Source organism: Gekko japonicus, unplaced genomic scaffold, assembly GCF_001447785.1.
Source record: "Gekko japonicus isolate JY-2015 unplaced genomic scaffold, Gekko_japonicus_V1.1 scaffold508, whole genome shotgun sequence".
In the NCBI taxonomy this organism is placed as follows: Eukaryota; Metazoa; Chordata; class Lepidosauria; order Squamata; family Gekkonidae; genus Gekko; species Gekko japonicus.
In genome coordinates this window covers 761344-788771 of record NW_015164679.1, presented here as the reverse complement: position 1 = coordinate 788771, position 27428 = coordinate 761344, and the positions used below count along the sequence as shown (strand labels likewise).

Genomic DNA, 27428 nt, shown 5'->3' with positions numbered 1-27428 from the left:
AAACATAGCCAGTGCTATAGAGAGAAGCTGCAAACAGCTGTTCCCTGGGCTTTGGAGGCTGTAATGAAATGAAAGGAGTATGGTAGTTGGACAAGAATATTGAATTCTTCAATAATATATGGTCAACATATACGTTATAGCTTACTAGCTGCAGATAAAACCTACCCAACCATTACGATCATCTTCAGGGGCCCTGCTTCGGGTGCACCCCGAGATGAGGCTAGATGGGTGGCCATCCAAGAAAGGGCCTTATTGTTGCACCAAAATTATGGAATTTGTTCCCCAGAGAGATTCATCTCCCCCTCCTGAATCATTGCTGCTAGTAGGTGAAGACTTTTCTGTTTTGTCGTGGCATTCTCTTACTGACCCTCTGTCTTGTTTGTTTTTAATTTTCGGTTTTATATATATATATGTACTGTTCGAGACCTGAGTTGCCGCATGATGGAGTGAGCTCCCATCTCTAGTTCCAGCTCCTGCCAACCTAGCAGTTTGAAAGCAAGAAATTGCAAGTAGATAAATAGGTACCACTTCGGTGGGAAGGTAACAGCGTTCTGTGCACCTTGGTGTTTAGTCATGCTGGCCACATGACCACGGAAACGTCTTCGGACAGCGCTGGCTCTTCGGCTTTGAAATGGAGATGAGCACCGCAACCCTAGAGTAGGATTCGACTGGCTTTCAAGCAAGGGAACTTTTACCTTTACCTTACCGTCTTTAAAAGATGATTTTTAATCTCTCTTAATTGTTCACCACCCTGGCGGCCCTAATTGGGGTAGTAAGGTGGCGTACAAATTGTTTAAATAAAATTAATTGCACTTAAACAAGAATCTTATCTTTGAAAATATGTTGTGTGCAGTATATATAGCAAGTATGATTTAATGCTGTAGACTGTCTTGCTTAAAAAAGTAATCATACTATGCATTTTGCATGCATAAGCCACCACCCCCCTTTAAAAAAGCGTTTAATTCATTCCTAAAAAGAGACTATTTCATAGAGGTCTTTTTCAGTGCTTCCCCCAAATTTCCATTGTGCTTCCATTGTGGGGAAAAATGTGAAGTCCTAATGAGGAAAAAACAGGCATTTCTACACATAGCTGCCTCCATCGCTTCTATCTTGGCCCTCACTGTCTATGTGAAGTGTCACTGGAAGCTGAAGCCTGCAGAGTGGGAGTAGAAGTCGCAAATACCGATCCTTTGCAGAGTTAGGTGCCTGTCTGAGTTCTGAGATGCTTCAGGACAAATGCTTGCACAGTTCTGCAAACATGGTTTCTCTCTCTCTCTTTTGTTTTGTTAGGGAAGCTCACTTGATTCCTGATCACACCATCCGTGCCTTGGGGCACATTGCAGTAGCATTGAGAGACACCCCAAAAGTGATGGAGCCAATCCTTCAGATCCTGCAGCAGAAGTTCTGCCAGCCACCATCTCCTCTGGATGTGCTCATCATTGACCAACTGGGCTGCTTAGTGATCACTGGAAATGTAAGCATGGATGAATGGGCTGAGGGGGCAGGTCAGTTGCAGTGCAGGGGGTGGACCCATGTGTGATGTCAGTTTCATTTGAGTTTATTTATTTATTTAATTTATATCCCACCCTCCCCGCCTAGGCAGGCTCAGGGCAGCTTACATAGTACGTATAAAACAACTAAAACAAGAAATCAAATAAAATCACAACAGTATAATTATAAAAGCATACCATAAAGTGCTAGTGCAGTTCGTATAAACAATGGCAGGCATTAGCAGCATCCAGCATAGGCATAAGTCAGCTAATGTCATAGTCTGGGTATATTTGGCTGTCAGTAATAGTGTTAATATTGGGGCCAGGCCCTCCATTTGTTGGGTGCGGCTCCCTAATCGAAGGCCTGGCGGAAGAGCTCTGTCTTGCAGGCCCTGCGGAACTGTAAAAGGTCCCACAGGGCCCTGATGTCCTCCGGGAGCTCATTCCACCAGTGTGGAGCTGCCACTGAGAAGGCCCTGGCCCTTGTCACAGCCAGCCTGGCTTTTCTGGGGCCCGGAAGGGCCAGGCGATTTTGGGGCCCCGATCGTAGTGCTCTCTGAGGAACGTGTGGGGAAAGGCAGTCCCTTAGGTATGTAGGCCCCTGACCATATAGGGCTTTAAAGGTAAGAACCTTGTGATCATCTTGTGTTTGAGTTCTCAACAGTTTCTAAATGTCATCATAAAGGAACAAGAGAACCTGCTAGTGAGCTGAAAGCAGGGTTTCTTCGACCCTGGAGTGTTGGTAGCTCATTGCAGATGGCTTGAAGTGTGTTCACAATATATCCCCAGGAGCAATCTAGAAGAAAGGGGGGAATAACATCCAAGTCAAACCACTGTCATTCCTTTTCTGGAGCGTTTGAAATGTTAATATTGGAAGTTACAACGTATAACGTGATACATAATGTACGTGTATAAATAAAAGTATGGCATTGAAAGCTCCCCTGTAGCATTCAAGTATTTAAGGACGTGATGACATGTTCCTGGTTAGTAATTAAAAAGCATGAATGACTGTTGTAAAAATATGAGTGAACAGCTCCTTATTTTTCTTGTCACTAGTGTGACCGAAACCCTCTGAAAATAGCACCAGAATTAGTCTAACAACAAATAGGTTACGTTATGTCTTGATAAGAGTATACAGTTCTAATATGTGTCCTGGCCTAGCTATGATTCCAGATATGTAGAGATTTCCATGCATGTTTGGGCATTTTCCCAATGGCAGGGAACTTCCAAGTCCATTGCTTGTATCTGTTCCCCATCCATTAGAGAAGATTCACATCTCTCGGACTCGGTGACAGCTATGTTTGCGGAACTGTTTCTTTTAGATGCCCTGACAAGAGTGAATAATTTTTACAGCTCCAGAAAAACCCGAGGAACTCTCAGTGTAGCAGAGCTCTAGAAGGAAAGTGCATATTCTAGGTTTACGGGAAATAGTAATTAATCTGAAATTCTTTATCTGTTCTTCGTATGGATTTTTCTCATGTTTTGCACTCAGTGCTTATTTACTCTTATTTTCATTTAGCAATATATTTACCAAGAAGTATGGAACCTGTTTCAGCAGATTAGTGTTAAAGCAAGTTCAATTGTATATTCTGCAACTAAAGACTATAAGGATCATGGCTATAGGTAAGCTTTTTCATTCTACTTCTGCAGATTTTTAAAATTTCTAGTATTTTTAAAAATTTCTAGTTTTTTGTTATCTCAAGGCTTGTTGGTCTATTCCTCTCATTCCCACCCACCCCCACTCTCCCCATTTTAAAAGGGCGCTGGCATTTTACTTCTGTATCTTAAAGCTGGCACCGGGCACGGGACACTACCTAATCTTTACCTTCGCAGCTTTTATACCATGGAACATTCCAATCTGTCTCATACAGCTTAAGTAAATGATAAGTAGGTTATGCTGAGTTGGAACAGTGGCTTAATCTGTATAATGTCTTGCATCTGCCATTGCCCCACTGCCGCCTCCTACCAGCATGTGAATCTGAAGCCTCAGATGTACAGGCAGGAGATCCTTGGTCTTGTTTAAAAAAAAAAAAAAAAGAAGACCTGTGATGTGGCAGTGGAGGAGGACTACTGGAGAGAGAGCCCTTTCTCTGTAAAACGGCTCCCTGGAAAATTCAGACACAAGATGATCTCATAGTTCTGTAAGAATGCAATTTCAGTTCAGGAAAAGTACAAGTATATCTCTGGTATATTATTTTTCCCAGGGCTCTTTTTGGTGTAGTGGTTTGGTGTAGTTTGGTGTAGTGGTTAAGTGTGCGGACTCTAATCTGGGAGAACCGGGTTTGATTCCCCACTCCTCCACTTGCACCTGCTGATGTGACCTTGGGTCAGTCACAAGCTCTGTCAGAGCTGTCCTTGAAAAAGAGCAGTTTCTGTCAAGAGTTCTCTCAGCCCCACCCACCTCACAGGGTGTCTGTTGTGGGGAGGGGAAGGGAAAGGAGTTTGTAAGCTGCTCTGAGACTCCAAGTGAAGGGCGGGGTATAAATCCAATCTCTTCTTCTTCTTCTAGAAAAAGCCCAGCAGGAACTCATTAGCATAATAGGCCACACCCAACAGCAGAAACTCATTAGCATATTAGGCAACACCACTGACAGCACAGCTCATTGGCATATTAGGCCACACCCCCATGTTACCAGAAGTGTGCCCATCCAGCCACACCCACCTTTTGCTTCTTTTTCTGTTTAGCTTGTTTGTTGTCAAAACCCAGGGCTTTTTTGTAGCAGGAACTCCTTTGCATTTTAGGCCACATACCCCTAATGTAGCCAGTCCTAATGAGTTTCTGCTGTTGGGTGTGGCCTATTATGCTAATGAGTTCCTGCTGGGCGTGGCCAACTTGGAAGCCAGCCGGAACTCCGTTCCTCTGCATTCCTGACCAAAAATAGCCCTGATTTTTCCATTGACTTGCGTATCTGAAGAATTAGCAGGGACATGGCAAAGTGTTTGCCTGTATTCCACAACCTCCAGAAATGTATTTTCTCTTGTACAAATAATGTCAGTGACCACAGAATGCTACCAAGCTAAGTTATCTATATGCTTAAATAGGACTTCTCCTGGAGTTAGGTGTGCGTATGTTTGATGGGGGCATACATGGAATGTTTACATGGGTTAATGAGTTGCCTGTTGCTGTCGTCACATCTGGTTTGCTCTTCCTGACGTGCTGGTGGCACAACAGACAAATCTGAAATTCATCTTGAGACCACAAGGGTTGTTGAAGTAACATTTTTGCCGCTACAAGTGCCCCTAGTAATAAATTGCTCCTGTCACATCCATCATCCAAATTATGCAGAAGAAGGTATAATGGACAGGCATGTAATACCACTGTAAATATTCAGGAATTGATGTTTCTGATCTTCCTTTCCCCCCATTCCCTTCTGTTTCTTACTAGACACTGTTCCTTAGCTGTAATTAATGCCCTGGCTAACATAGCTGCAAATATACAAGGTGAACACCTCGTGGATGAATTGCTGATGAACTTGCTGGAATTGTTTGTACAGCTTGGGCTTGAAGGAAAGAGAGCCAGCGAGAGAGCAAGTGAAAAAGGCCCAGCGCTGAAGGTATGGCATGAAGCAAATGAGTTCCTTTCTGATCTCCAGAATAAAGCTGTTCTCTATTAAATCTTGAGCCTAGGGAGGGACTGTGGCTCAGTGGCAGAGCCTCTGCTTGGCATGCAGAAGGTCCCAGGTTCAATCCCCAGCAACTCCAGTTAAAAGAACCAGGCAGTAGGTGACGTGAAAGACCTCAGCCTGTGACACTGGAGAGCTGCTGCCAGTGTGACAGTAGACAATTTTCTGCAGGAGAGGTTGTGGTGCCGGTAGAGCATGCATTTGTGTGTAGAAAGTCTTGGGTTCAGTCTTCGGTTTTCTCCAGTTAAAGGATCTCAAGCAGCGGGCCTTAAAAATACAGGCCCTTCCCAAAAATTCCAGAGAACTGCTCTCAGGGTACTGTGTGGTGTAAAAACTCTAGCTGCTTCTACCTCTCTTAGGGGGAGGGGCCATGCTTACAGGTTCCCAGCTCAATTTTTAAAAACACTTGTCATTGCTGTTCTTGCTCCCGTCTTCCGTCATAGACCCATCTCAGCAGTATTTAGTGTTCTAGGAGCTGGGCTCACTGGCACAGCCTTTTGTATATTCTCTTCTTTAGTCGGTGATGCAGTTTTCTATAGCCAGTAAGGCAGAGGTGTGCCATGTGGCACTGGGGCAAGCGCCTGTGTGCAGCATAGAAACTAAAGCTGCTTAAAAGGATCGTGCTTTCAGTAGCTAAGTTCATTAAATGGAGAAAGGAAATCTGGTTGTGGAACCAGCGAAACGGACAGAAGTCTGATTGTTTGCAGAGTTCAAAGCTTTAGATTTTCAGGCTATTCCATAGTATGTGTGCCATGCAACCTTGAAGCAAATTGGGCTTTTTGTGTGTGTTTTTGCTTTTTTGTGTATGTGTGCCTATGCCTTGAAGTCATGGCAGCCTCTGGCGACTTGTACTGGGGCATGGAGGACGTTCAGAGAAGTGGCTTGATAGCCTGCCTCTGCCTCCAGCCCCCCGGTATTCTTTGGAGGTCTCCCATCCAAGTACTTGCCAGGGTCGGCCCTGCTTAGCTTCCGAGATCTGACGAGATTGGGCTTGCCTGAGCTATGCAGGTCAGGGAGGAACAAGTTGGGCTTTAATACCGTTCAGAGTCCCATCCCCCACTCTGGTCCTGTTGATGGAACTTGGACTGTACCTCTGAAACAAGTGGGTCGGCTTGCTTTAAACTTCAACGGCATCTCCTGTAAATGTCTTCGGCCGGTGTTGTTTGCTGACTTGCTTAAGCCTGGCAGGTTGTTTGTGGCATGAAGATAAAAGGTCCAATTTGGAAATGGTATTCCTGTAAGGCACCCCTCTGTCTTCGGCTACCGCTCTGATTAAAAGAGCACACGTCCCTTTTTTGAGAGCCAGTTGAACGCTGGGAGAAGTGAGAGAGTAAGCAAGCAGGGATAATGGGGGCGCTCCCACAGGACCCACACCATGCCGCTCCATCTGTAGACCTGATCCAAGTTAGACATGAATGGCTTTTGAATTCTACTTTCCTCCTAATCCTCTTCCTTTACCTGCAGTAGGGAGCTGGATGCTGCAGGAGGCGGAGCCAGCCACAAATTGGATTCTACAACTTACATTTAGTCAAACAGTGAAGATCCTTTGTGCTGTGGTGGCAGCTGATGCCAAAGCAACGTCTTAAAAAAAAAAACCCACTGCACAGCCAATCAGAAACCTTACTGGGCAGAACCATAAATATATGGTCCAAAATATGGAATAGCTATGAAACCAATTTTCCTATAATAGCAATCAAATCGCAAACATTCAAAATTATGATACACTGGTCTCTCCCTTGCAGCTCTCTTATATCCAATGCTCCAAAGCTGTGGAGTTTACTTTGTGAGCTACTGACTTGAAAGTTGTGAGCGGGCGATTTGGCTACTGCATAAATGAGTTTGCTCTGGAGCCATCCTTCCTGAGCTAAGACAAAAATTTGTGAGCTGGCGGCTAAAAAACTGTGAGCTAGCTTAGAGGGAACACTGCTTATATCTGTCAAAATTTACAACCCTACTGTTGGGGGGGGGGGATGCAAAAAAAATCAGTTCTTGTCGACTTGTTGGCTTTATTGCCAAAATTTAAAGTATTTGGGGGAGAAATGTTGGAATGCTTACAGACTATTACTGCAGTTCCCTTAAATCCACAATCACTTCTCTTGAACCTTAGATTGGACACCAAAATTTCCTTTACCACAAAAAAAACCCTAGTACCAATTTTGTTATTTGCTGCTAAAACAATTATTGCAATAGATGGAAATCAGAGCAGAGTCCAACATTAGATTTATGGCATACTAAACTCTGGCGTGATGTGGCCCATGGGGTCACGAAGAGTCGGACTCGACTGTGTGACTGAACACCAACAAAAACTCTGGGACTTGTATATCATGGCAAAACTTACAGATATGTTTAGACCAGATGACTCTGATATATATCAGAGTGACTTTATAACAATATGGTTTCCAAAAAAGAAATCCCGGCTGTTATCGATGAGATGTATCTTTGATCATTAATGGTAATTTGTACTTTTGAACCTGTAAAGCATTATGTTGGTGCTTCTTTTGAAATTATGCTGTAAACATGTTTGAAAGTATGCTCTATGGCTATAATGTTATATACCAAAAACTAATAAAACTTGTATTAGAAAGAAAGAAAGAAACCTTACTGGGCAGAGGCCTTAGTTGTCCCCACCCACCTTCTGAAGGCACTTGGTGGGCACGCAGAAAGGTGTCAGCAGGCGCCATGGCACCCACAGGACCCCGTTCTAGCTTTTCTTGAAGCTCTTTCAAATGTTCTTGTTCTTCCTCTCTCTCTTAGGCATCGAGCAGCGCAGGGAACCTGGGAGTGCTGATTCCTGTGATTGCTGTGGTGAGTAGTTACATGGGCGTTTCGCTCTCCTGAAATAATGCCCATGTTGGCAAATGGACTGCTTTTGAGTGGTAACTGGCTAAATATGCCAGGTGATCTGTTTGACACCCCCCCCTCACCACTCCTGTGCTAAAAGTCCAAAACAGTGACCATCTGTTTAATTTATTTAAAACATTTTGATCCCACCTTTTTACCCAGTAGGCCCTCAAGGTGACAAACAGTTAAAGACATTAAAAGTCAGTGGCCTGACTTGAGACCAGTGTTCCCTCTAAGCTGAGTCAGTGTGAGCTAGCTCACAGTTTTCTAGCCTCCGGCTCACACATTTTTGTCTTAGCTCAGGAAGGGATGCCTCCAGAGCAAACTAATTTATGCAGCGGCCAAATCGCTCGCTCACAACTTTAATGCCAGTAGTTCATAAAGTAGAGTTTTTGCTCACAAGACTCCATAGCTTAGAGGGAGCATTGCTTGAGACAGACAGTTGTCAAGTTCTATCTAAATACCAAAGGAGTAGCTGTGTTAGTCTGTTGCGGTTAAAGTAGCTATCTTGTTGTACCTTGGTTCTTAAGGTTAAAATCCCATGTGCATTGAAAGGCCATGAGAAGGCTACAGTGCGGCTTTGTAACTGATCTGTTCAGCATGGCCATCAGTTGATTGAGGAATCTGATAGAAAGACAGCTTTGAAATTTGCTTTTGTTTTTCACGTGGGCTCAGTAACGGGTGAGGGGAGACACTAAACAGTATTAGGGGGAGCTCAGGCTAGCCCGATCTCATCAGATCTCAGCTGCTAAGCAGGGTCAGTCCTGGCTAGTATTTGGGAGCAAGACCACCAAGGAATACCAGGGTCGGCTTCAAAAGGGAATTAGATAAGCATATGGAGCAGAGGTCCATCAGTGGCTATTAGCCACAAGGTATAGATAGGGGCTCTGGGGCAAGTGATGCTCTGTCATCTTGGTGCTTGGGGGGGTCAACAGTGGGAGGGCTTCTAATGTCCTGGTCCCACTGGTGGACCTCCTGATGGCACTGGTATTTCTGGCCACTGTGTGATACAGAGTGTTGGACTGGATGGGCCTTTGGCCTAATCCAACATTGGCATCTCTTATGTTCTTATGTGATGTGGATGCAGGCAGTGGCAAAGCACCTCAGAATGTCTCTTGCCCTGAAAACCCTACGGGGTTGCCATAAGTCAGCTGTGACTTGACGGCAACAACAACAGTGGGAACTTGGTGCACTCAGAGGTAATGGGCCATTTTGCGGGCCAGCTCTGACAGATGTGTGACGTGTCCTTCTTCTGCTTTGTACCAGTGTATGCCTACTTTTGCCAACAGAAGGTATTCATGTTTCTGTCAGAGTGGGCTCTGGCACATGGAATTTTATGCCACAATAGATGTGACACAATAGTCTTTGTTGTTTTGCATCTGAGTAAATACTTTGGGCTTCATCTATTGAGATGAGTCATTTGGCACAGAGTTCCATAAGCTTCCGGTGCCTGCAGCTGGGGGAGCAATGGTGCCTGGGGGATAGGACTAGAAAAGCAATGAGTTTCTTCTGGCTTAGTAGCATGGTAGGTTTTTTTTTTTAATTAATGGAGAATGCAGGTCCTCTCTGCTTTAAAAAAGAAATGCTAATGCGTTTCCTGGTGCCAACTTACCAGGAAGTGCCTAGAGGACATAGGGCAAAAATAAAATTTTATTTTAGCTCTTCATTCTGGTGCCTGATGTTTTTGTGATGGGTTGATGTTGTTCGTGGTGTCAAAGCTCTTTAACTGCTTGCTGTTGATTGATCTTGGCAGAGTGCCCAGCAGTTGGAAAGGTGATATTTACTTTTTCTGCCTCCCTAGGGAGGAAGTGAAGGGGCTGCAGGCAGGGGACATCGTAGAGGGGTTACCCTACCTCTGACATTAACATTGATAGTCTGGGATCAGTGTGGTACAGGTTTAGCGCTCTTCCTGTTGGCTTTCTACATGTAAGATTTTCTCATTGAATTCAATGAACCACTGATGTTGAGGGGGAAGGAGGAAAGCCAGGACTGGAAATGAATGGATGAAGAAGACACATATCACGCAGCGAGTCTGACCTAACAGGTGAAGAAGCTCTTGTAGGAAGTAGGAACCTTAAAGGTTGATTTATTGAAATATATGCTCTTTTGAGCTGGAGCCCACTTTGTCAGATGCATGAAGTGACTTTCAGCCTGTGGGATACAGAAATATAAATACAAGAGATGAAAATGTGAGCGTTGGGTTTAAAAGGCTGTAAAATGGCAGAGGTATAATTCATGACGTTACTATATTAAACTCTAGCATGGGATTCCCCTGCTTGGAGCCCGTGGGCACCATGGCATGTAGTGACACCTTTCCTGCCACTTGCCAAGTGTTTTCAGAAAGTGTGGAGTGCCAGGTGGGACGTCTGTCCAGCAGGGCTTCTGATTGGTCGCTGGATCTGATTGGCTGTGCAGTTTTGTCAAAAAAAGTAGTTTCACTGGCAGTTGCCACCGCAGTGTTGGCTTTATTCTCTCACTCCTCTTTCACAGTGTATTTTTTAAAATCACCATTCTTCTCCCCTGCACTTGGGCTGCTTCTTCCGTGTGCGTGTGGCTCTGTCCCTGTGACAGAGTCCCAAGGTTCCCATGGGCTCTGGAAGGCTGAGGACTCCTCTTGTAGTATGGGAGTGGGATACCATTTTTGAATGCTTTTCTTGTATTAAAAACGCCTTGCAGGTAGAAAACTAGTACCTCAGGGAGAAAGGTTCTGATACAGCCCTTTCCCTGCTGTGCTGCAGTTCTGTTTGCAGCGCATTTGTTGTTCTACATAGTATTTGCAGACCCAGTCCCCATTGATACATTCTGAAGTGAGACCAGTCTGTGTTGCCACCTCAGGATTTTACCTCCTCATTCTGCCATATGTGTGAATCCAGTTTGAGCAGTGGTGGGTAGCTGTGTTGTTCTGCAGTACAAGAGCAGGATTTGAATCTGGATCCACAAGGCTCCTGGGGTATAAGCTTTCAAGAGTCAAAGCTGTCAAAGGGTGTTTGATGAAGGATGCTTTGACTCTTGAAAGCTTACCATGGAAATCTTCAGGCGTGTAGCCGTATTGGTCGGAAGCAACAGAACAAAGTTTGAGTCCAGTGGCACCTTTAAGATCAACAAAGTTTAATTTGGGGGTATAAGCTTTAGTGTGCATGCACACTTCATCAGATACATTGAAACAGTTTTCTTCAAGTCACTCGAGGGAAGCTGGTTCCGTGTATCTTATGAAGGGTGCGTGCACACAAACGCTTATACCCCAAAATTAAACTTTGTTGGTCTTAAAGGTGCCACTGGACTCAGATTTTGTTCCCTGGAAATTTTATTTGTCTTTAAGGCACGCTAGTGGACTTCAGTCTTGCTCATATAAAAGCCAATGCCATTAAGAAGCCAAGCTGCATTAAAATCCCAGTGTGGAAAAGCCTGTTGTTTTAGACTTGTAGCAAGATAAATTTTAAAGAACACCTATTTTCTGGAGCAAAGACTATTTCCTTGCAGGATTGTTTATACTAGAGACTTATAAATCTGCTTTACTTCAAAACTACATTGGTGTTTGTTCTTAGTCTCTCTTCTCTGGATTTTTTACCCCAACTATTAGACTGTTGGTGGAGTAAAAGAAATACGGTTACAATCTTTCACAGAAGTTAATGGTTACATTAAACATCTATAAACAAATATTTGGTTTGCTTGCACAATATGCAGTGATCATGAGTTTCCAGCTGTTATTGCAATGGGCTCTTTCAGTATAACCTGTTTGGGCTTACTTGCAGGCATTGGTCTTTGTTTCAGAAAAAAAAAATAATTGCTTCTCAGAATGTCTTCTGGGTCTGCCTCACATGTGTTTTTTTCTCCATAATCTCAGTGTAGAAGAAAACGTGTAAAATGGAAGAGCACTTTTCATCCATCAAGTCCCTGGTTCAATCTCTAGTATCTCTAGTTTTGTGGTCCCCAACCTTTTTGATATGGTGACCCACAAGTGTAAATTTACTTCATATAGTGACTCATCCAAGGGTGGCCCAAGGTTTTTGGCGCCCAAGGCAAACTATGTCCTTCGCAGCCATCTGTTCCAGTATTCTGTTTTCTATAATGCCAAACCAGATATTTCTGAGAAACCAACAAACATCACACGAAGGGTACACTATGAATCCCAAGCAAATGGTGTAGTACACAGGCTGTACATTTGGTGGTTACATTTGACCACCCTTGTCTGCTCCGTCACTCCCCCTGATCCCCCCCCCAAGAGTCACAGAAACTCATTCTAGTAACCAACGCCAATCCAGGGAAGAAAAAAATACCAACTAATGTACGACATGGAAGATACTGTTTCCAGGATCAGGTCCCAAATATAGGTCAAAGTCTCCTTTGACAGCTGGGCTGGAGCCAAAGTCTGATGAGGTGCACTGGGGTGGTTGGTGCTGGCTTGAGAAGTGGGGAAGTGGCGGATATCGGCAGCAAAGGGCTCAGTGCAGGACACCTCCCACAGCAGGCAGAGGGCAGTGAGGCATGGCAGAGGGCCGAGCAAGAAGTTGGGCTGCAGCACCAAGACAGAACCCATGGACACACGTGTCTTTCTTCTCTCTGGTTTTCCCATGGCATGCGAAACAGCTCCTGCCCACTGTCAAGCCTTTCCCCCCTTCTTCAAGTAACAACTGTGAAGTTACTAGTTGCCAGGCAGCTTTTCCCCCTGGTTACTGTCAGAAATGGAGCTGCGGTGGCTCAGGTGGTTAAGACACTGAACTGCAGGCTGTGGAAGGTCAGTAGTTCAGCAGTTCGAGACCCGGGCGCCGCATGATGGAGTGAGCTCCCATCTCTAGTTCCAGCTCCTGCCAACCTAGCCGTTCGAAAGCAAGAAATTGCAAGTAGATAAATAGGGACCACTTCGGTGGGAAGGTAACAGTGTTCCGTGTGCCTTGGTGTTTAGTCATGCCGGCCACATGACCACGGTAATGTCTTTGGACAGCGCTGGCTCTTTGGCTTTGAAACAGAGATGAGCACCGCAACCCTAGAGTCGGACTCGACTGGCTTTCGAGCAAGGGAACCTTTACTTTCAGAAAGGGGGAGGTGAGAATGAGAGAAGCTGGCAAGGAAGAAGAGCGAGAAAAGAATGTCAAGGGCAGAAGCAGCCATTGGGGGTGGCTAGCTTGCGAACCAAGTTCCAAGGCTTCGCAAACCTTTTCTGGGTCCCAACCCACAGGTTGGAAAACACTGCTCTGGTTGAAGGAACTCAAATTGCAGGTGGAGGGAAAGATCTTTCTCTGCCAACACCCCGAAGAAGAACAGCTGCCAGCCATGATAGGCATTACTGAGCTGGATAGAGTAGTGGTCTGAAGCTGTGTGGTATGAGGCAGGTTCATATGCTTGATCAGTTCACTGGCGTGTGTGGTCACAGCAGAAAAAGAAGCTTGCCTGTTCTTCACATATGACAGTATATACATTTCATAGATTTTCACCCCAGTGCAAAGATTATCTCCATGCAGGAGAGATATTATGTCTGAGGCAGCTTTAAATTAATCTTTGTTGGCTTCATTTCTAGTTGTATAGCTCCTTTGAGCATGTCGTTTTTTATAAAAGACCCTCAAGTATTCCGTGTACTTTGTGTGATTGAGTTTCTTTTCTGCTTAAGTAAATATGGATATTTTATAGGCTGCTTTCTTTCTCGATTTCTGAAGTTTTTTGTTTTAAAAAGTCATGAGTAGCCTTGAGGTGAAACATTGTCATATTGGGGGGAAAAAACTTTGAAAAGTTAGTAATTTCACAGATCTCAGGCATGACTTGGCCAAAAGAGAACATGTCTTAAGTCCCTTAGTTATTCAGTGGCAGATTTTAAAACACATGCCTAACTTTGCCATTGGAATTCATGGGATAAATGCTTAACTTTGGCTGGCTTGTGACCAGCGTTTTCTTCCACGTCAGGCACCTTAAAATATAATAATTTTTTTTAAAATCCTGTATAATTGAGCCAGTAGTTATACAACCCAAATTACATTAATGATAAAGGAAATCTGCTTGTAGTTTCAAATGCAGCATTTCAACACAATCATTTTATTAAATATGAACTAACTTTTTAATCAAGTGGATTCTTTAAAAGATGAGTAAAATTGTATATCTAGCATTTCTATAACACCAGTGTCCATTAGTTCAAAATTAAGAAATGAGCAGTCCATGGATATGTACATTATTACTTACGCCGTGGTTAGAATCCAAGAACCTCAGGGCCCAAGCACTGGTGGGGGGGAGGTGTAGCTTATTTGTTCTTGTCTCAGACAGTAGACATTTAGAAAAGAAACACACGTACTATTGCAAAATGTCTCATCCGGGCTCTCACTAAAGCATAGCTGGGTTCTCGTTACTGCTTTTCTACAGTGAATTGAGTTGTCCATATTTTTGTGTTTTCCCCCTGCTTCCATAACAACAAATCTCCTGATGTCTCTAGGCCCCAAAGTTTTGTCTCCACAAGACAACCAGAGCAGTTTAGTTCAGTAGCTTCTGTGGATGGACCAACTAAAAGCATGGTCTTTTGTGTTAAAATGTGTGTATAAACCATGAAAGCTTAAATTCTTAAATTATCCTTATACATTACAGTTAAATCATCTCTTGCTGTGGCTTCATTAAAATGTTACTGTACTTTAATCCAATAACTTCTGTGATTAACATAACAAAATCTGCATATAAAATGGTTACATTAAAATATATTGAGGGGCAGATTGGATAACACATCCTTAGATTGATCTACGCTTGGGAGCAAAAGTAATTCTTCCCTTCCCACTTAACTGGCATGCCTGCCCTGTCTCCAATGGGGAATAAATCATGGACTATGGCTTTGCGTATGTCCTTGTCTGTACCCTGCATGAATGCAATGTATGGACATCTGGTAGCATCTGGTGTTGGGCAGGCATGTCAGGTGGGCAGAGAAGGAACAGGCTCCTCTTCTACCCATCAGACGTAGAGAAGTGCTTAGGAAGCATATTGGCTGACCTGGCCCTTTGTTGGTGCCTAAATGTGCTTTCCATTAGGATACATCTCCGTTTTTAATTCTTGCTGGGGTTGGCAACTCTACCCATGAAAAGCAAGCAGCTGGTGCGGTGCTCATAGATGAGAAATAAAAAGGGACGATCAACAGTAAAGTGAATCTGAGCTGAAAGGGGCATGAAGCCCACACTAGTCACAAATGCAGCCTCCGTGCCTTCTTCGTTCACTGTAAGAGTCCCTTGGTGATTAAACTGCCAACAGAAGAGCAAAATTAGAGTATTATCATTCAGACAAAACACAGTTATGTCTTGGTTAACTTAACTATACATCAGTGAAGAACTGGAACCTAAATGCCACTATTACTTATTACACACTTTGAAAATGTTAATGGCACTTCACATTATTTTGTTATCCGCAGAGGTCATTTTGGGGGGGGAACGCGGGGGATTGCAGTCCCCCCGGGTGAGGTAGGGGGGGCGGGGCACATGACGAAGCCCCGCCCCCTGCTTCCGTCCGCCCCGCTTCTGGCCCTCATTCAGCCAGGAGGAGGCAGGAGAAGAGGGAGGGTAAGTTGCTTCCTCCCTGCCTCTCCCCACCCCTGCCTGCCTGGGGCCAGGGAGGCCTTTGCGGGGCTTCCTTGCACTCCCGCCGGCCTTGCAGGTCCACCGCCGGGCCCCTCATGGGGCTTGGCAGTGGAACTGCAAGGCCAGCGGTGGCGGCCGGGACCGTTGGGGGCGGGGTGTGTGGCCTTATGACACACTTCCGGTGATGTCAGGGGGTGTGGCATATGCTAATGAGTTATGCTAATGAGTTCCCCTAGCTCTTTTTCTACGAAATGACCCCTGGTTATCTGTATAACTACCCGGTTGCTACTGGTTATCTTCCTGATGGAAAGGGACTTACTTAAGGCTACCTGGTGAGTCTGTGGTGAAAGAGGGGAGGTGGCTTCTTGATTGTAGCTCAGGCTATTTCGACATGTGGTTTGCAACTGATTCAATGTTGTTGGCAGGTAGGATTTTTTTTAACTGCTTCCTTACAGCACTGTGGTGCCTCCTGCATTGCCTGTATTTTTCTTGACTTTCCTGCAGTGTTTCCCAAGCATTCTTTGCTATGAAATTTTGGGAAGGATCACAGAAAATCCAGGCTGGTTGCTGTGTGGACAGGGAAGTCTGGATTTTCCCAGTCCTGCCCTACATAGCAGCCATTTTAGTCCCTGTGGCAGGCACTCCCCCCATCTCACTAGGGGCCTTTTTGAAAGGATTTTTAAAAAATCAACAGTTGGCATATTAGTATGTACATTATCAGGATTATGTTACACAGTTGACCGGTATCAATAGGAAGCAGCAACACAAGTAAGTTGCATGTGTTGTGCAAAACCGGGGGGCGGGGGGGGGGACATTTCAATTTGCCCCAGATTTACTTACCCTATCAATGATGATCCCCTCTGCTATTCCAGAATAATTGCCATTTTGGGTGAAAATCTCATTTATTCCCAGCGTTTTTAGATGCTCTATCAGGTCGTAGCTCTTCTGCAGGGTAAATTTAGGCAGCACAACTTCCCTTGTTCTAGGCAGAACAAAATAACAGCGGTTAAGTAGAGGCTTTTACTGAGCCCAGACTGCAGATCTAAAACTACTTTTATGATTTCTGTAGTCCATTTCAGTCTTTCAGTGCTGTTGATAGCATTTGTTTTCCTCTACCATCTACATTTGGAGTCTGCACTCTGTTTAAATGCTAGTAGCTGTTCTTAAAAGCCCTTTGTTTTCTATCTGTGTTCTATTCCGTAATTCTTATTGAAAGGTAGATGACTTGCTGAATTTGGAATAGTTGAAGGAGTGAGTGAGTGAAATTCTAGTTCAGGTATACAAATATTTAACCCTGTGGAATAGTTGCAGTAACACACACACAAAACCTTTATTGGCGTGAAAGCACAAAACATCATGGAAATATGGGGAAATACTAAGATGCATTAGTCATTTACACTTGGCTATTCAAGTCTCGTCTTCTGATTGCATAATATAAAAATTTTGCAACAGCCTCCATTATTTTGCAATTAGAATTAAACAGAAGAAAGTGAACAATTGAGTCATCAGAGTGCCAGCTCTTACCCTCTAGAAATGGAGTAATAAAACGAGATCGGATATCCCTATAAAGGGGGCAATGAAGTATGGTGTGTGTAAAAAGGTAAAGGTTCCCTTGCTCGAAAGCCAGTCAAATCCGACTCTAGGGTTGTGGTGCTCATCTCCGTTTCAAAGCCGAAGAGCCAAAGATGTTTCCGTGGTCATGTGGCCGGCATGACTAAACACCAAGGCGCACAGAACGCTGTTACCTTCCCACCGAAGTGGTCCCTATTTATCTACTTGCAATTTCTTGCTTTCGAACTGCTAGGTTGGCAGGAGCTGGAACTAGAGACTGATCAAGCATATGAACCTGCCTCATACCACACAACTTCAGACCACTACTCTATCCAGCTCAGTAATGCCTATCATGGCTGGCAGCTGTTCTTCTTCAGGGTCTTGGCAGAGAAAGATCTTTCCCTCCACCTGCAACTTGAGTTCCTTCAACCAGAGCAGTGTTTTCCAACCTTTGGGTTGGGACCCAGAAAAGGTTTGCGAAGCCTTGGAACTTGGTTCGCAAGCTAGCCACCCCCAATGGCTGCTTCTGCCCTTGACATTCTTTTCTCGCTCTTCTTCCTTGCCAGCTTCTCTCATTCTCACCTCCCCCTTTCTGAAAGTAAAGGTTCCCTTGCTCGAAAGCCAGTCGAGTCCGACTCTAGGGTTGCGGTGCTCATCTCTGTTTCAAAGCCAAAGAGCCAGCGCTGGCCAAAGATGTTTCCGTGGTCATGTGGCCGGCATGACTAAACACCAAGGCGCACAGAACGCTGTTACCTTCCCACCGAAGTGGTCCCTATTTATCTACTTGCAATTTCTTGCTTTCGAACTGCTAGTTTGGCAGGAGCTGGAACTAGAGACGGGAGCTCACTCCGTCCTGCGGCACCCGGGTCTCGAACTGCTGAACTACCGACCTTCCACAGCCTGCAGTTCAGAATCTTAACCACTTGAGCCAGCGCAGCTCCTATGGTGTGTGTAGTGGATTTTATATCTTTTAGAGAGCAAGGACAAAGTCTGTCTACATATGGTATCTGGCGGCACCTCCCTAAAAGCACCTCTGATGGCAGAACATTAAAGTGTGCAAGCATGTATGCTCTGCGATGATGTGGGGCTGTTAAACTTGACAGATACTTCGCAGTAGAGCCTGTGGAATAGTTGATTTGGAATAGCCTAATAGTTGATTTGGAATAGTTTGGAATAGTAATTTGGAATAGTTGAAGGATAAATGACAAGAAGGGAAGGGAAAGATTTTTTTTTTAACCTTACAGAGGATGAGAATGTAAAAGCTCTTCTTAGTTCCCCTGGATTTTATTTTTTTTGATCCGTCACACTGTTTATGTGCTTTCCCCCCCAGGCATCTTATATGCAAAGGCAACAAGTAAACACTTTCAAATAAATAATAACCATAAGGGCTAGAAGAATATTTTTCCTTAAAGAGAGGGTTGAGATTTTTAGAAATTAAAGTTTCACACCAGTCCCAAGTTTTCACTTGTGGCAAGACACAGACAAATGTACACCCCATGGCTGTTGTAACATTCTAATGCAACAATAGGCTCTGTTTTTAAAAGGGAACCGCTCTCTGTTGTTAAAAGGGGACCGCTCTTGCAGAATTTGGGGGTCATAAAAAACCCACAGCCGCGGGTTACCTGTTAGTCATGCTCTTCTGCCACCTCTCCACCACCTGTGGTGTCAGTTGCTTCTCCAGTGTGTTCATGCCTGACGGCTTGTGGGGCAGGACAATCAGCATGCTGATATTGCCCACATAGGGCAACTGGAGAATCCCGCATTGAAGCTCATCATCTGTAGCTGCCAGGAAGCTTGCTTTGGTCTTCATCATGGGAACTTTCACAGACAGTTTATCATTCACTCGGAACGAGCGCTTGTGTGTCATTTCCACTGGAAACTTATTTTTCCAGGTACCTGTCAACATAGCAAAAAACCCCATTATATAAATTACAGATGAGGAAGGGAAGGTGTGACTGTACAACTGTCTGTAGCTCTAGGAGTTTGTGTATAAGAAGCGGATATATTTTTGCAGTCCTTGCTTTTCTTCAGAGAGATGACATGTTCCTTATAAAAACAATTAAGCAAAAATTAGAAATTGTATCTAAACAGAGCGTATTACTTGGAGGTTTTCTAAATAATCCATGGAGAAGGGCGCTCACCAAGATTAAACAAAGGTTGAGCAAAGGTCAGATTGTTCTAACTGCAATTAAAATTATGCACTTTTATGCAGATGGGCAAAATATTTTCTTGAGCATTTGACAAGCAAGCAAAAAGGAAGGGGACTTCTAATTCACTGAAGGCTAGAAATATATTTTTAAAGTCTTAATGACATATAATGGTAGAGATTAGTCAGTATCAGTGTTCCCTCTAAGCTGAGTTAGTGTGAGCTAGCTCACAGTTTTTTAACCTCCAGCTCACAGATTTTTGCCTCAGCTCAGGAAGGATGGCTCCAGAGCAAACTAAGTTATGCAGCAGCCAACTCACTCGCTCCCAGCTTTAACGCCAGTAGCTCACAAAGCAGAATTTTTGCTCACAAGACTCCACTGCTTAGAAGGAGCATTGGTCAGTATATTCTGGCAAAGGTTCTAGAAATATGTGTGTCCTTCAGCCTCTGCATATAAATAAGAAGGTTCTTTACCGTTGGAACTTAGTAGAAAATGTAGGCTGGAGAGAATACACTCGGAGGCTGCTCAAGATGAGTTTTGCTACTGCTGTATGAATAAGCAGCAAGCGAGAGAATTTCCCAAAATGGACTCAGAGTAACTAATCCTTATGATAAAAAGAACAGATGATGTTCTCAAATGGGTTAAAGATCTCTAGGTATGTGAGTGAAATTCTAGTTCAGGTATACAAGTAATTAACCCTGTGGTTCAGTAATCACTTTGGCATTTGGACTTGTTCACGTGCATCTCCTAGATTCATGTCAGACTCTTAAATGTGCAATGCAACTCATACTAAATTAATGAAATGGTTCATATTCTAGTTGAGGAATATATATAAATTAAAAAAAAACATTTTTCTGTGCACTACTTCTATAAGCTCAAGTGTTTTGTCATTCTACCTAATTAATGAGAAAGGGAATGAATTTCAGTTTCAGGGGTTTTTTGTTTAGACTTGCATAGCTGGAACAGAAAATTCATGATTTTAATTTATTTTAGGTACTTTGTGTTTCACATTCAGTTATCGAAGTAGACGTTTCTGGTTAAAAAACAGTCACCATTCTCTTGGAATGCAAGTCTTTAGAAACCGTATCTCAAGCCTCAGTTTAATTCAATGAGTTTTTGCTCTATTCTCATTGTATAAAAGGAGTTTGTATTTAGGGGTCAAACTAAATGCTGAAGCATTATCAGTCCAAGTATCCTCTGTCCTGTTCTCTATCCTCCCCTGGACTCTTTTGTCCTTACCAAATTTCCATACCAAATTTCCATACCAAATTTTAAAGTATCTATCTAAAGGATAAAATTGTTGAAACTAGAATCATATGAAATAAACTAAGTAACAGTTTCTTGGCCATCTTCAGGATGATTACAACTTCCTCCTCCCCAGACCCCTTATCTACTGCTTCCTCTTCCCCTCCTAAAAGCTGCCATTATGCCTGACTTCCTCCTGCTTCTTCTCCTAGCTTCTTCCTCTATCCATTAAGTTATTTATTCATTTGAAGCATTTGCATGCGGCCTTTCCATCCCGCTTTAGGGTCCCCAAGATGGCCAAAAGAATCAAAAACTTTAAAACACGCTTTTGCAATACATACTATTTATTTTTGCCATCAAGTCACAACTGACTTATGGCAACGCTGTGGGGTTTTCAAGGCAAGAGATGTTCTGAAGTGATTTTCCATTACCTGCCTCTGTATCACAACCTTGGTATCCCCTGGCGGTCTCCCATCCAGTCACTAGCCATGACCGTCCCTGCTTAGCTTCTGAGAACTGATGAGATCAGGCTAGCCTAGGCTATTCAGGTCAGGGCAATACATGGTATAAAAACATTTTAAAATAACAATTAAAACAGATATACTGTTAAAACATACACAGGAAAGGGGTCAGTGAGGAAATACTAGAGAAAACCGATAAGTCTTCACCTGCTGGTGGAAGACAACGATAGAAGGATACAGAAGATCCCTTATGATTTCAGTCCCTCTGTTCCACCATTGCCTCCTTGAAATCCACCTCAAGTGCAAGAGGACCCTCTGGAGCAGCATTTCCATCTAGTAGGAGATGCCACAGCGAAACAGAAAAATTGGTGTGTCCTCCCCCCACCAGCACAAACAGAAATACTTTGGGGTTCTCTTGGGTTCAAGCCAATGGAATCAATAAACCTTGCCTTATTTTGAACTTCGAAGTATGAAGGCAAATATACCTGTGAAACCTTCTGTTTAAAAGTTATGATGGTGGCTGAAATAAGTAAGCCAAGTCCTGTAGTTTAAAACAAGGGACAGGAGATCTCTAACTGAGGCATACAATGAGAAACACCGTACTCACATTAAAAATAAAGAGTTCTGGATCTTTGGGTGAAATTAAGGCTATCTCGGGGAGGGGGAATCGCTGGAATCCAGAGGCGTGGGTTTTTTTTTAGAATATCTGTCTCCTGGGGGCATCTTTGTAAAGCTCAGGATATTCTTTTCATAGAACAGTCATGGTAAACTCCCTAACAATATCACAGGGCCTAGCCAGGATAACTTAAAGTATGCTTAGATGTTTCACTTCTCATTGTATATGTGAGGAGGACGACCTGCCCCATTTGGTTCAGTCTTGCAATACTCTGCAATAGAGATTAGCTTTGCTGACCATTTCCTGATTCTGGAATGAGTACCATGGCATTTGAGATGAGAAGCCATAAGTACATACACTGAATGCATGGCTGTGTCTTCTGATAACAGGCGATCTTTGTTGGTTTACATTAATAACAAATACTATATGCTTGAAGGGCAGAGTCTACTGGCTTTTTTGCTCAATCTCACCCAGTTCTTCTTCTCATTGTAGTTCCTGTCTTGTGTGGGTTTTGATCACGTGGGGCTTACAATTCCTAATATTGCCTTTTGGGGAGTATTCGAAAGGGTTCTTTCCTCCATCTTTCACCAATGGAAAAGGTGGTAGGATCCGAACCAGCAAAGCTGTCTTATACTGCCTGAGACCACTGCACCATTTACCTTCAGTCTTTCTATTCCAATGCAAGAGAGAGGGACTGTACCAACATCCAGCCATTTGAGATCTTTTTTTAATCTGGAGATGCCTGGGACCTTCCAAATGCAAAGCGTGGGCTCTGCCACAGGGCCACAGCCCCTCCCAAATGAATGCTGTAAGCGTAATGGCCTGTTTAAAGAGAGATGGGATTGTAGTTGTCTAAACCAAGGCCTGAACCTTGGTGTCCCACATAATTATCACTTTGTCATATGTTTGGGGGAAATTCTTTTGCTTCTTTACCTTTAAAGTAGAGGCAATTAAGAATCATCATCAGAGTTGTAGGGTTTACATGTTCCAGAGCTTCCTTTATTAATCCTTTGGTGAGCTTTGAAATACGCTCATTGGCTTTGGTGATGAAGGTTGGGTCTGAAAAGTCAGTTGATTGGGCTTCAGAAAAATAATATTTTTTCATGTTGCTTATGAATCCACTCTCAACGTGGAATTGTTTTTGAATGTAAAGGTCATTGACTGACCTGAGCGTGTAGCCAAAGTTCCTTCTGAAGAGCCGGTGAGTCAGTTTATAGAAGAGGTTGTGGATGGTTGTAACATTGTATGTTGAACTGGCATTAATAAAGTCTCTGAAACCCAGAGAAGTCAGTACTTCCTCGTGCGTTTGACCTCCCAATCCCAAAGAAAGCATGGCCATGGCAGTAGAAATGCCAACAGGCGCCAAGAGGATGTTATCTGAAGAGTTGGCTTTGTTCTTCAAACTTTGGTAAAGATCAAAGCCAAACTTTGCATTGAGAATGTTGAGACGCTGGATTCTGCTTTTCCCGGGGAAAAGCTCAAGAATATTCCCTTGTTTAATCTCAGGAGTAGTTTCTGGAACAGCATCAATTATATCAAAGTAGTCTTCACTGATTAGTTTCTCAAAATCAAGATAGTCATCTTCCTCTTCTTCGACACTCCAGTCATCCGTCAAAGTATTTTCCCTGTGAAATTCTGGTGAAAGATGGGTTCCACTAAGATGTTCAAAATGCTCCTGCAAGTCTTTAACCCCACACAGTGCAAGCGTTACAGTGAGAGTGAAGACGGAGAACCAAAACTGTAGCTTCATCTTGGTGGTCTGGAAATAGGAAAATTCAAAACATCACTATTAGACTTTCTGGAACCAAGGAAGGTTAGACATTTTCAGACCACGTACACGTAAACCTGCCTATCTGCTAGGGATCACAGGCACGTAGAACTCTGTCTGGTAGTGATCCCCAGCCCCTCTGAACAGGGGGGGATTTTAATTAATCACATTTATACCTCCTCTTCTATACCTTCTATCATGGAGCTCAAAATAGCATACCCAGCATTCCTGTTGGCTTCCTATTGAGCCATAGGCCAGAACTAGAAACCAGTGTAGCTTCAGCAGAATTGCTGTGCCCTCCAATATATTGATTTTCCCCCATTCATTTATTATAATTGAAGATCAGCCCACACCAATGTAAGAGCAAAACTTTAATGTATTTCCGCCTCCCTTTTTGTCCCAAATTGAGTCCACAAAGTAGCAATCTAACTGAAACCATAATATACCAATATACCAAATAAGATCATGCAGATTTACTTCTGTGTAAACATGCATAGGTTTGCTGTGAAAGTAGCCTTCTGCAATGAATCGTACTGAGAGGGGAGTCCATGAAGAGACTGAAGGTCTTTGTCGAAAGCAGAGCTCTTATCATTGTACCCATCCATTTCATATTAACTATTGTTCTAAGTATATTAATTCTGGTAATGGTCCTCACCTGGATGGCCCAGGCTAGCCCGATCTCATCAGATCTCAGAAGCTATGCAGGTTCAGCCCTGGTGAGTATTTGGATGGGAGACCACCAAGGAATACCAGGATCATGATGCAGAGGCAGGCCATGGCAAACCACTTCTGAACCTCTCTTGCCTTGAGAACTCTATGAGGTCTCCATAAGTCAGCTACAACTTGACGGCAACAACAACAACAATATGGACCCTCATTGCATTCATGGTGGCTTATATGGAGCTTTAGAAGATAGGCAGCCATGTGTGGTCACAAGAGTACATGCAATTTCTGTGGCGACAATGTCCTTTAGCTTTAATCTAACTGCCTAAATCACTTACTTCACTTATCCATTGGATCTGTGGGTTGGTGAGCACCTCCCTGGAATGCTGTACAGCATTCGAGGCTCCACCCCACCCCGCTGAATGCCATGTTCTCCTTGACATTTATTAATCATGCACCATCCTGCCTTTGTCCATATATCAACTATCTACAAGTCACCTTTCCACTTTGGCCCATACTGCGAGCTAAATTGATGCCTAAGAACATAAGAGACGCCAATGTTGGATCAGCCCAAAGGCCCATCCAGTCCAACACTCTGTGTCACACAGTGGCCAGAAATACCAGGTGCCATCAGGAGGTCCACCAGTGGGGCCAGAACATTAGAATCCCTCCCACTATTGACCCCCCCCCCAAGCACCAAGAAGACAGAGCATAACTTGCCCCAGAGCCCCTATTATACCTTGTGGCTAATAGCCACTGATGGACCTCTGCTCCATATGCTTATCTAATTCCCTTTTGAAGCCGTCCATGCTTGTAGCCGCCACCACTTCCTGTGGCAGTGGATGCCTGCGGCTTTCCATCCTTCCTGTCATATATCTGCTGCACCCTGGCTAGTTCGTTCTGTCTTGTTTTGCTCAGGAGGGATCCTTATTCTGCAGCCACTGGCAGCTAGTGGTGACATTTTGTTTATAAGCACTGGCATTCTTGGGCAGAATCAAGTCCTTAAATGTTTACACCATTCTGTCTTGTACCTTTGAAACAAAGAGCATTGTTTGCATGGACATGGAGGAAAATACTTTAGAAGCTTTCTCCTAGGCTACTGCTAATATTTAGTATTTTGATACTTGAAGTGTGCACATTGCTTGGGCAAATGTGTGCACCTCTTAGCTCAGTTCTTACTTGCCTTTTGATTGGCCCAATGGTTGGAGTGCTGTTCAGCCTTCAGATCAGCAGCACAGGGGTATTTATGTATATTGGGTACTCTCCCAATGTATACACTTTACTGTAATGAGCATCACACCCTTATTTTTACAGGAATTGTTTTGGGGTGTGGGGGAACAGCTCTCTCTTTCATTTGGGGAGATCACTGGGCCAAGAAGAATGAACTAACTTCTCAATATATAATATGAATGTGGTTGTCTCTTCCACCTGACTTTGTACTGATTGAAATTTACCCCGGGAAGTCATGTATAGATATAGATATAAAGGAAGCTTTATTTTGTTATTTATTTATTGAATGTATGAATCACCCCATCCCTGCTACCGCAGGGCTCTGGACAATGTACAGTAACGTTAAAAACTATGACCAGATAAAAACAATAGATCATATTAGAATACATTTTAAAAGACAGATGGCAAATACTAGTACTTTTTAATTGTTCCCATATTAGAGACTGCTGGCCACTTTGTGGGCAGGGGGGGAAGAGGTCGAGACGAGCATGGAAAACTGAGGAGGGTGCCAGCCAAGATGAGAGCCAGCGCTGTCCTCAATCAACGGCCTGGCAGAACATCTCTGCCTTGCAGGCCCTGCGAAATTGCATAAGATCCCGCAGGGCCCTGGTGGGATTAGGCAGAGAGTTCCACCAGGTTGGGGCTACGACCAAAAAGACCCCGGCCCTGGTTGAGGACAGCCGGATATCCTTAAGGCCGGGGACTACCAGCATGTTGTTGTCCAAAGGGCACAATGCCCTTCCAGGGACATAATGGAGGAAACGGTCCCATAGATACGTTGGTCCCAAGATCGCTCATGATTGGTTCTAATTCATGTTTTCCAGGACACTGAATCCATTGTTTGTTTTAACTGTGTATAATGTTATTCCAGTAAAACAGTGTTTTGTAATGTACAAAAGCTTCTGTTTATTTCTCATTTAGTAAATACAGAGCAATTTAGCCTTGCAAGACCCGAAAGTGGAAAGTCCTGCTGCCAAATTTGTAGTTTTCACATGGAACCTCGTATTCCATTATATCTTTCCATCTCCTCACACAGTGTAGTATGCATTTAACTTCAGTGTGCTCTTTGATTTCACACTATGCTTGTCATCATCAAAGTGTCCCAATTCTGTTTAAATCAAACTTGGAAGCATACAGCCAAGAACAGATTGGTTAATTCAGGCCAGTGGATTACATTTAGCCTGCTAGAACCACCACTCGCCGTTTCCTGGCAATCAATGCCCCTACAGACTTGATGGGTGACAACAGAAGCCACAGCTGGCAGAAATCCCTGTTGTACAACCATTAAAGGTACAGTAGCCCCTCCTGATCTTAAACACGGTGAGCTCTCTTCAGAACCCCTCTCCGCCCAATGTCCAGTCTTTCTTGCCTGTTTCTTCATGCCGTTTCCCCCTAAATCCACCCTGCTCTGAGTGGCTTAGCTTATTGCTCCTCGCCCTTTTTCACCTCTTGTAAAAAAGCTGTGCCAGTCCTTAGGGCCTAAATTAAATTTCATTCCTAGACTAACTTGCAGCTTGTCTTTCTCTGTACAGAAGCCAGGTTGCAAAATGTTTTCACAGCTTTGTTCCCTAAGTAGCAGCCATGTTTATGAGCAACATTCTATGCTGTCAGATCAGATTAGTGGGTGTCGGGACCGCAGAGCAATACAGCATTGATCAAGAGAAATTCTTTGCCTCTGTTGGAGTGGGGGCCAAGATTTGAACACAAAGGTACCAGTTTCAGAAGTACAACAAACACCATTTGTCTAAATCCAATCGCACATATTTAAGTACCTGATTCAGATGATTGCAGCAGTAACTGGTAACAAATATTTTTTAAAACCTGAAAATGAGCGGTGTTTCCAGCCAAAGCATGGAAGTGCAAGGAGAATTAGTATTAATGCTGAGTTCTGACTAGAAGCGATTGTACTTGTACGAACTATTCCTTTCCATGAATTGTTATTCTTAACCCTTTAGAATGCAGAAATAAAGCTAAAAAGTCATAACTGCAATATAGAGTAACACTCCTGTCTGCACAGACCCTCTGAAAGACAGAGCTTGTGGAGGAATTTGGAAGGAGATGAGTGGGGAGAGCGGGGATGGTGAACACAGGGGGGGATATAAGAAAATTAATAAAACAGGTTTTTTCATTTTGACATCCCTTCTGCTCATTGTACATTCCCATTCAGTGCAAGTTGTGGTAAAAATGACCACAACATCATCAGTGTATATCTTGTTCTTTACAAAAGATTACAAGAGAAGAGGGTGTAGTCCACCGCA

At 43.7% G+C, this 27428-nt stretch overlaps 2 protein-coding genes across 2 annotated transcripts in view; one reads left to right on the top strand and one right to left on the bottom strand.

Annotated features, from left to right (window-relative positions):
- The window catches only part of PI4KA (phosphatidylinositol 4-kinase, catalytic, alpha), a 113219-nt gene that overhangs the window by 34603 nt on the left and 51188 nt on the right, over positions 1–27428 (top strand). Inside the window, exons 16-19 of the mRNA XM_015409297.1 lie at positions 1291–1474; positions 3010–3113; positions 4876–5044; positions 7868–7918. Of these exons, the coding sequence (XP_015264783.1) occupies positions 1291–1474; positions 3010–3113; positions 4876–5044; positions 7868–7918 (508 nt within the window). The remainder of the gene's footprint in view (positions 1–1290; positions 1475–3009; positions 3114–4875; positions 5045–7867; positions 7919–27428) is intronic.
- Positions 14965–23259, bottom strand: SERPIND1 (serpin peptidase inhibitor, clade D (heparin cofactor), member 1). Its single transcript, XM_015409287.1, has 4 exons — positions 22443–23259; positions 18663–18936; positions 16330–16471; positions 14965–15156 (listed from the first exon to the last, which is right to left on the bottom strand). The coding sequence occupies exons 1-4, from the start codon at positions 23257–23259 to the stop codon at positions 14965–14967; spliced, it is 1425 nt and encodes a 474-aa protein (XP_015264773.1).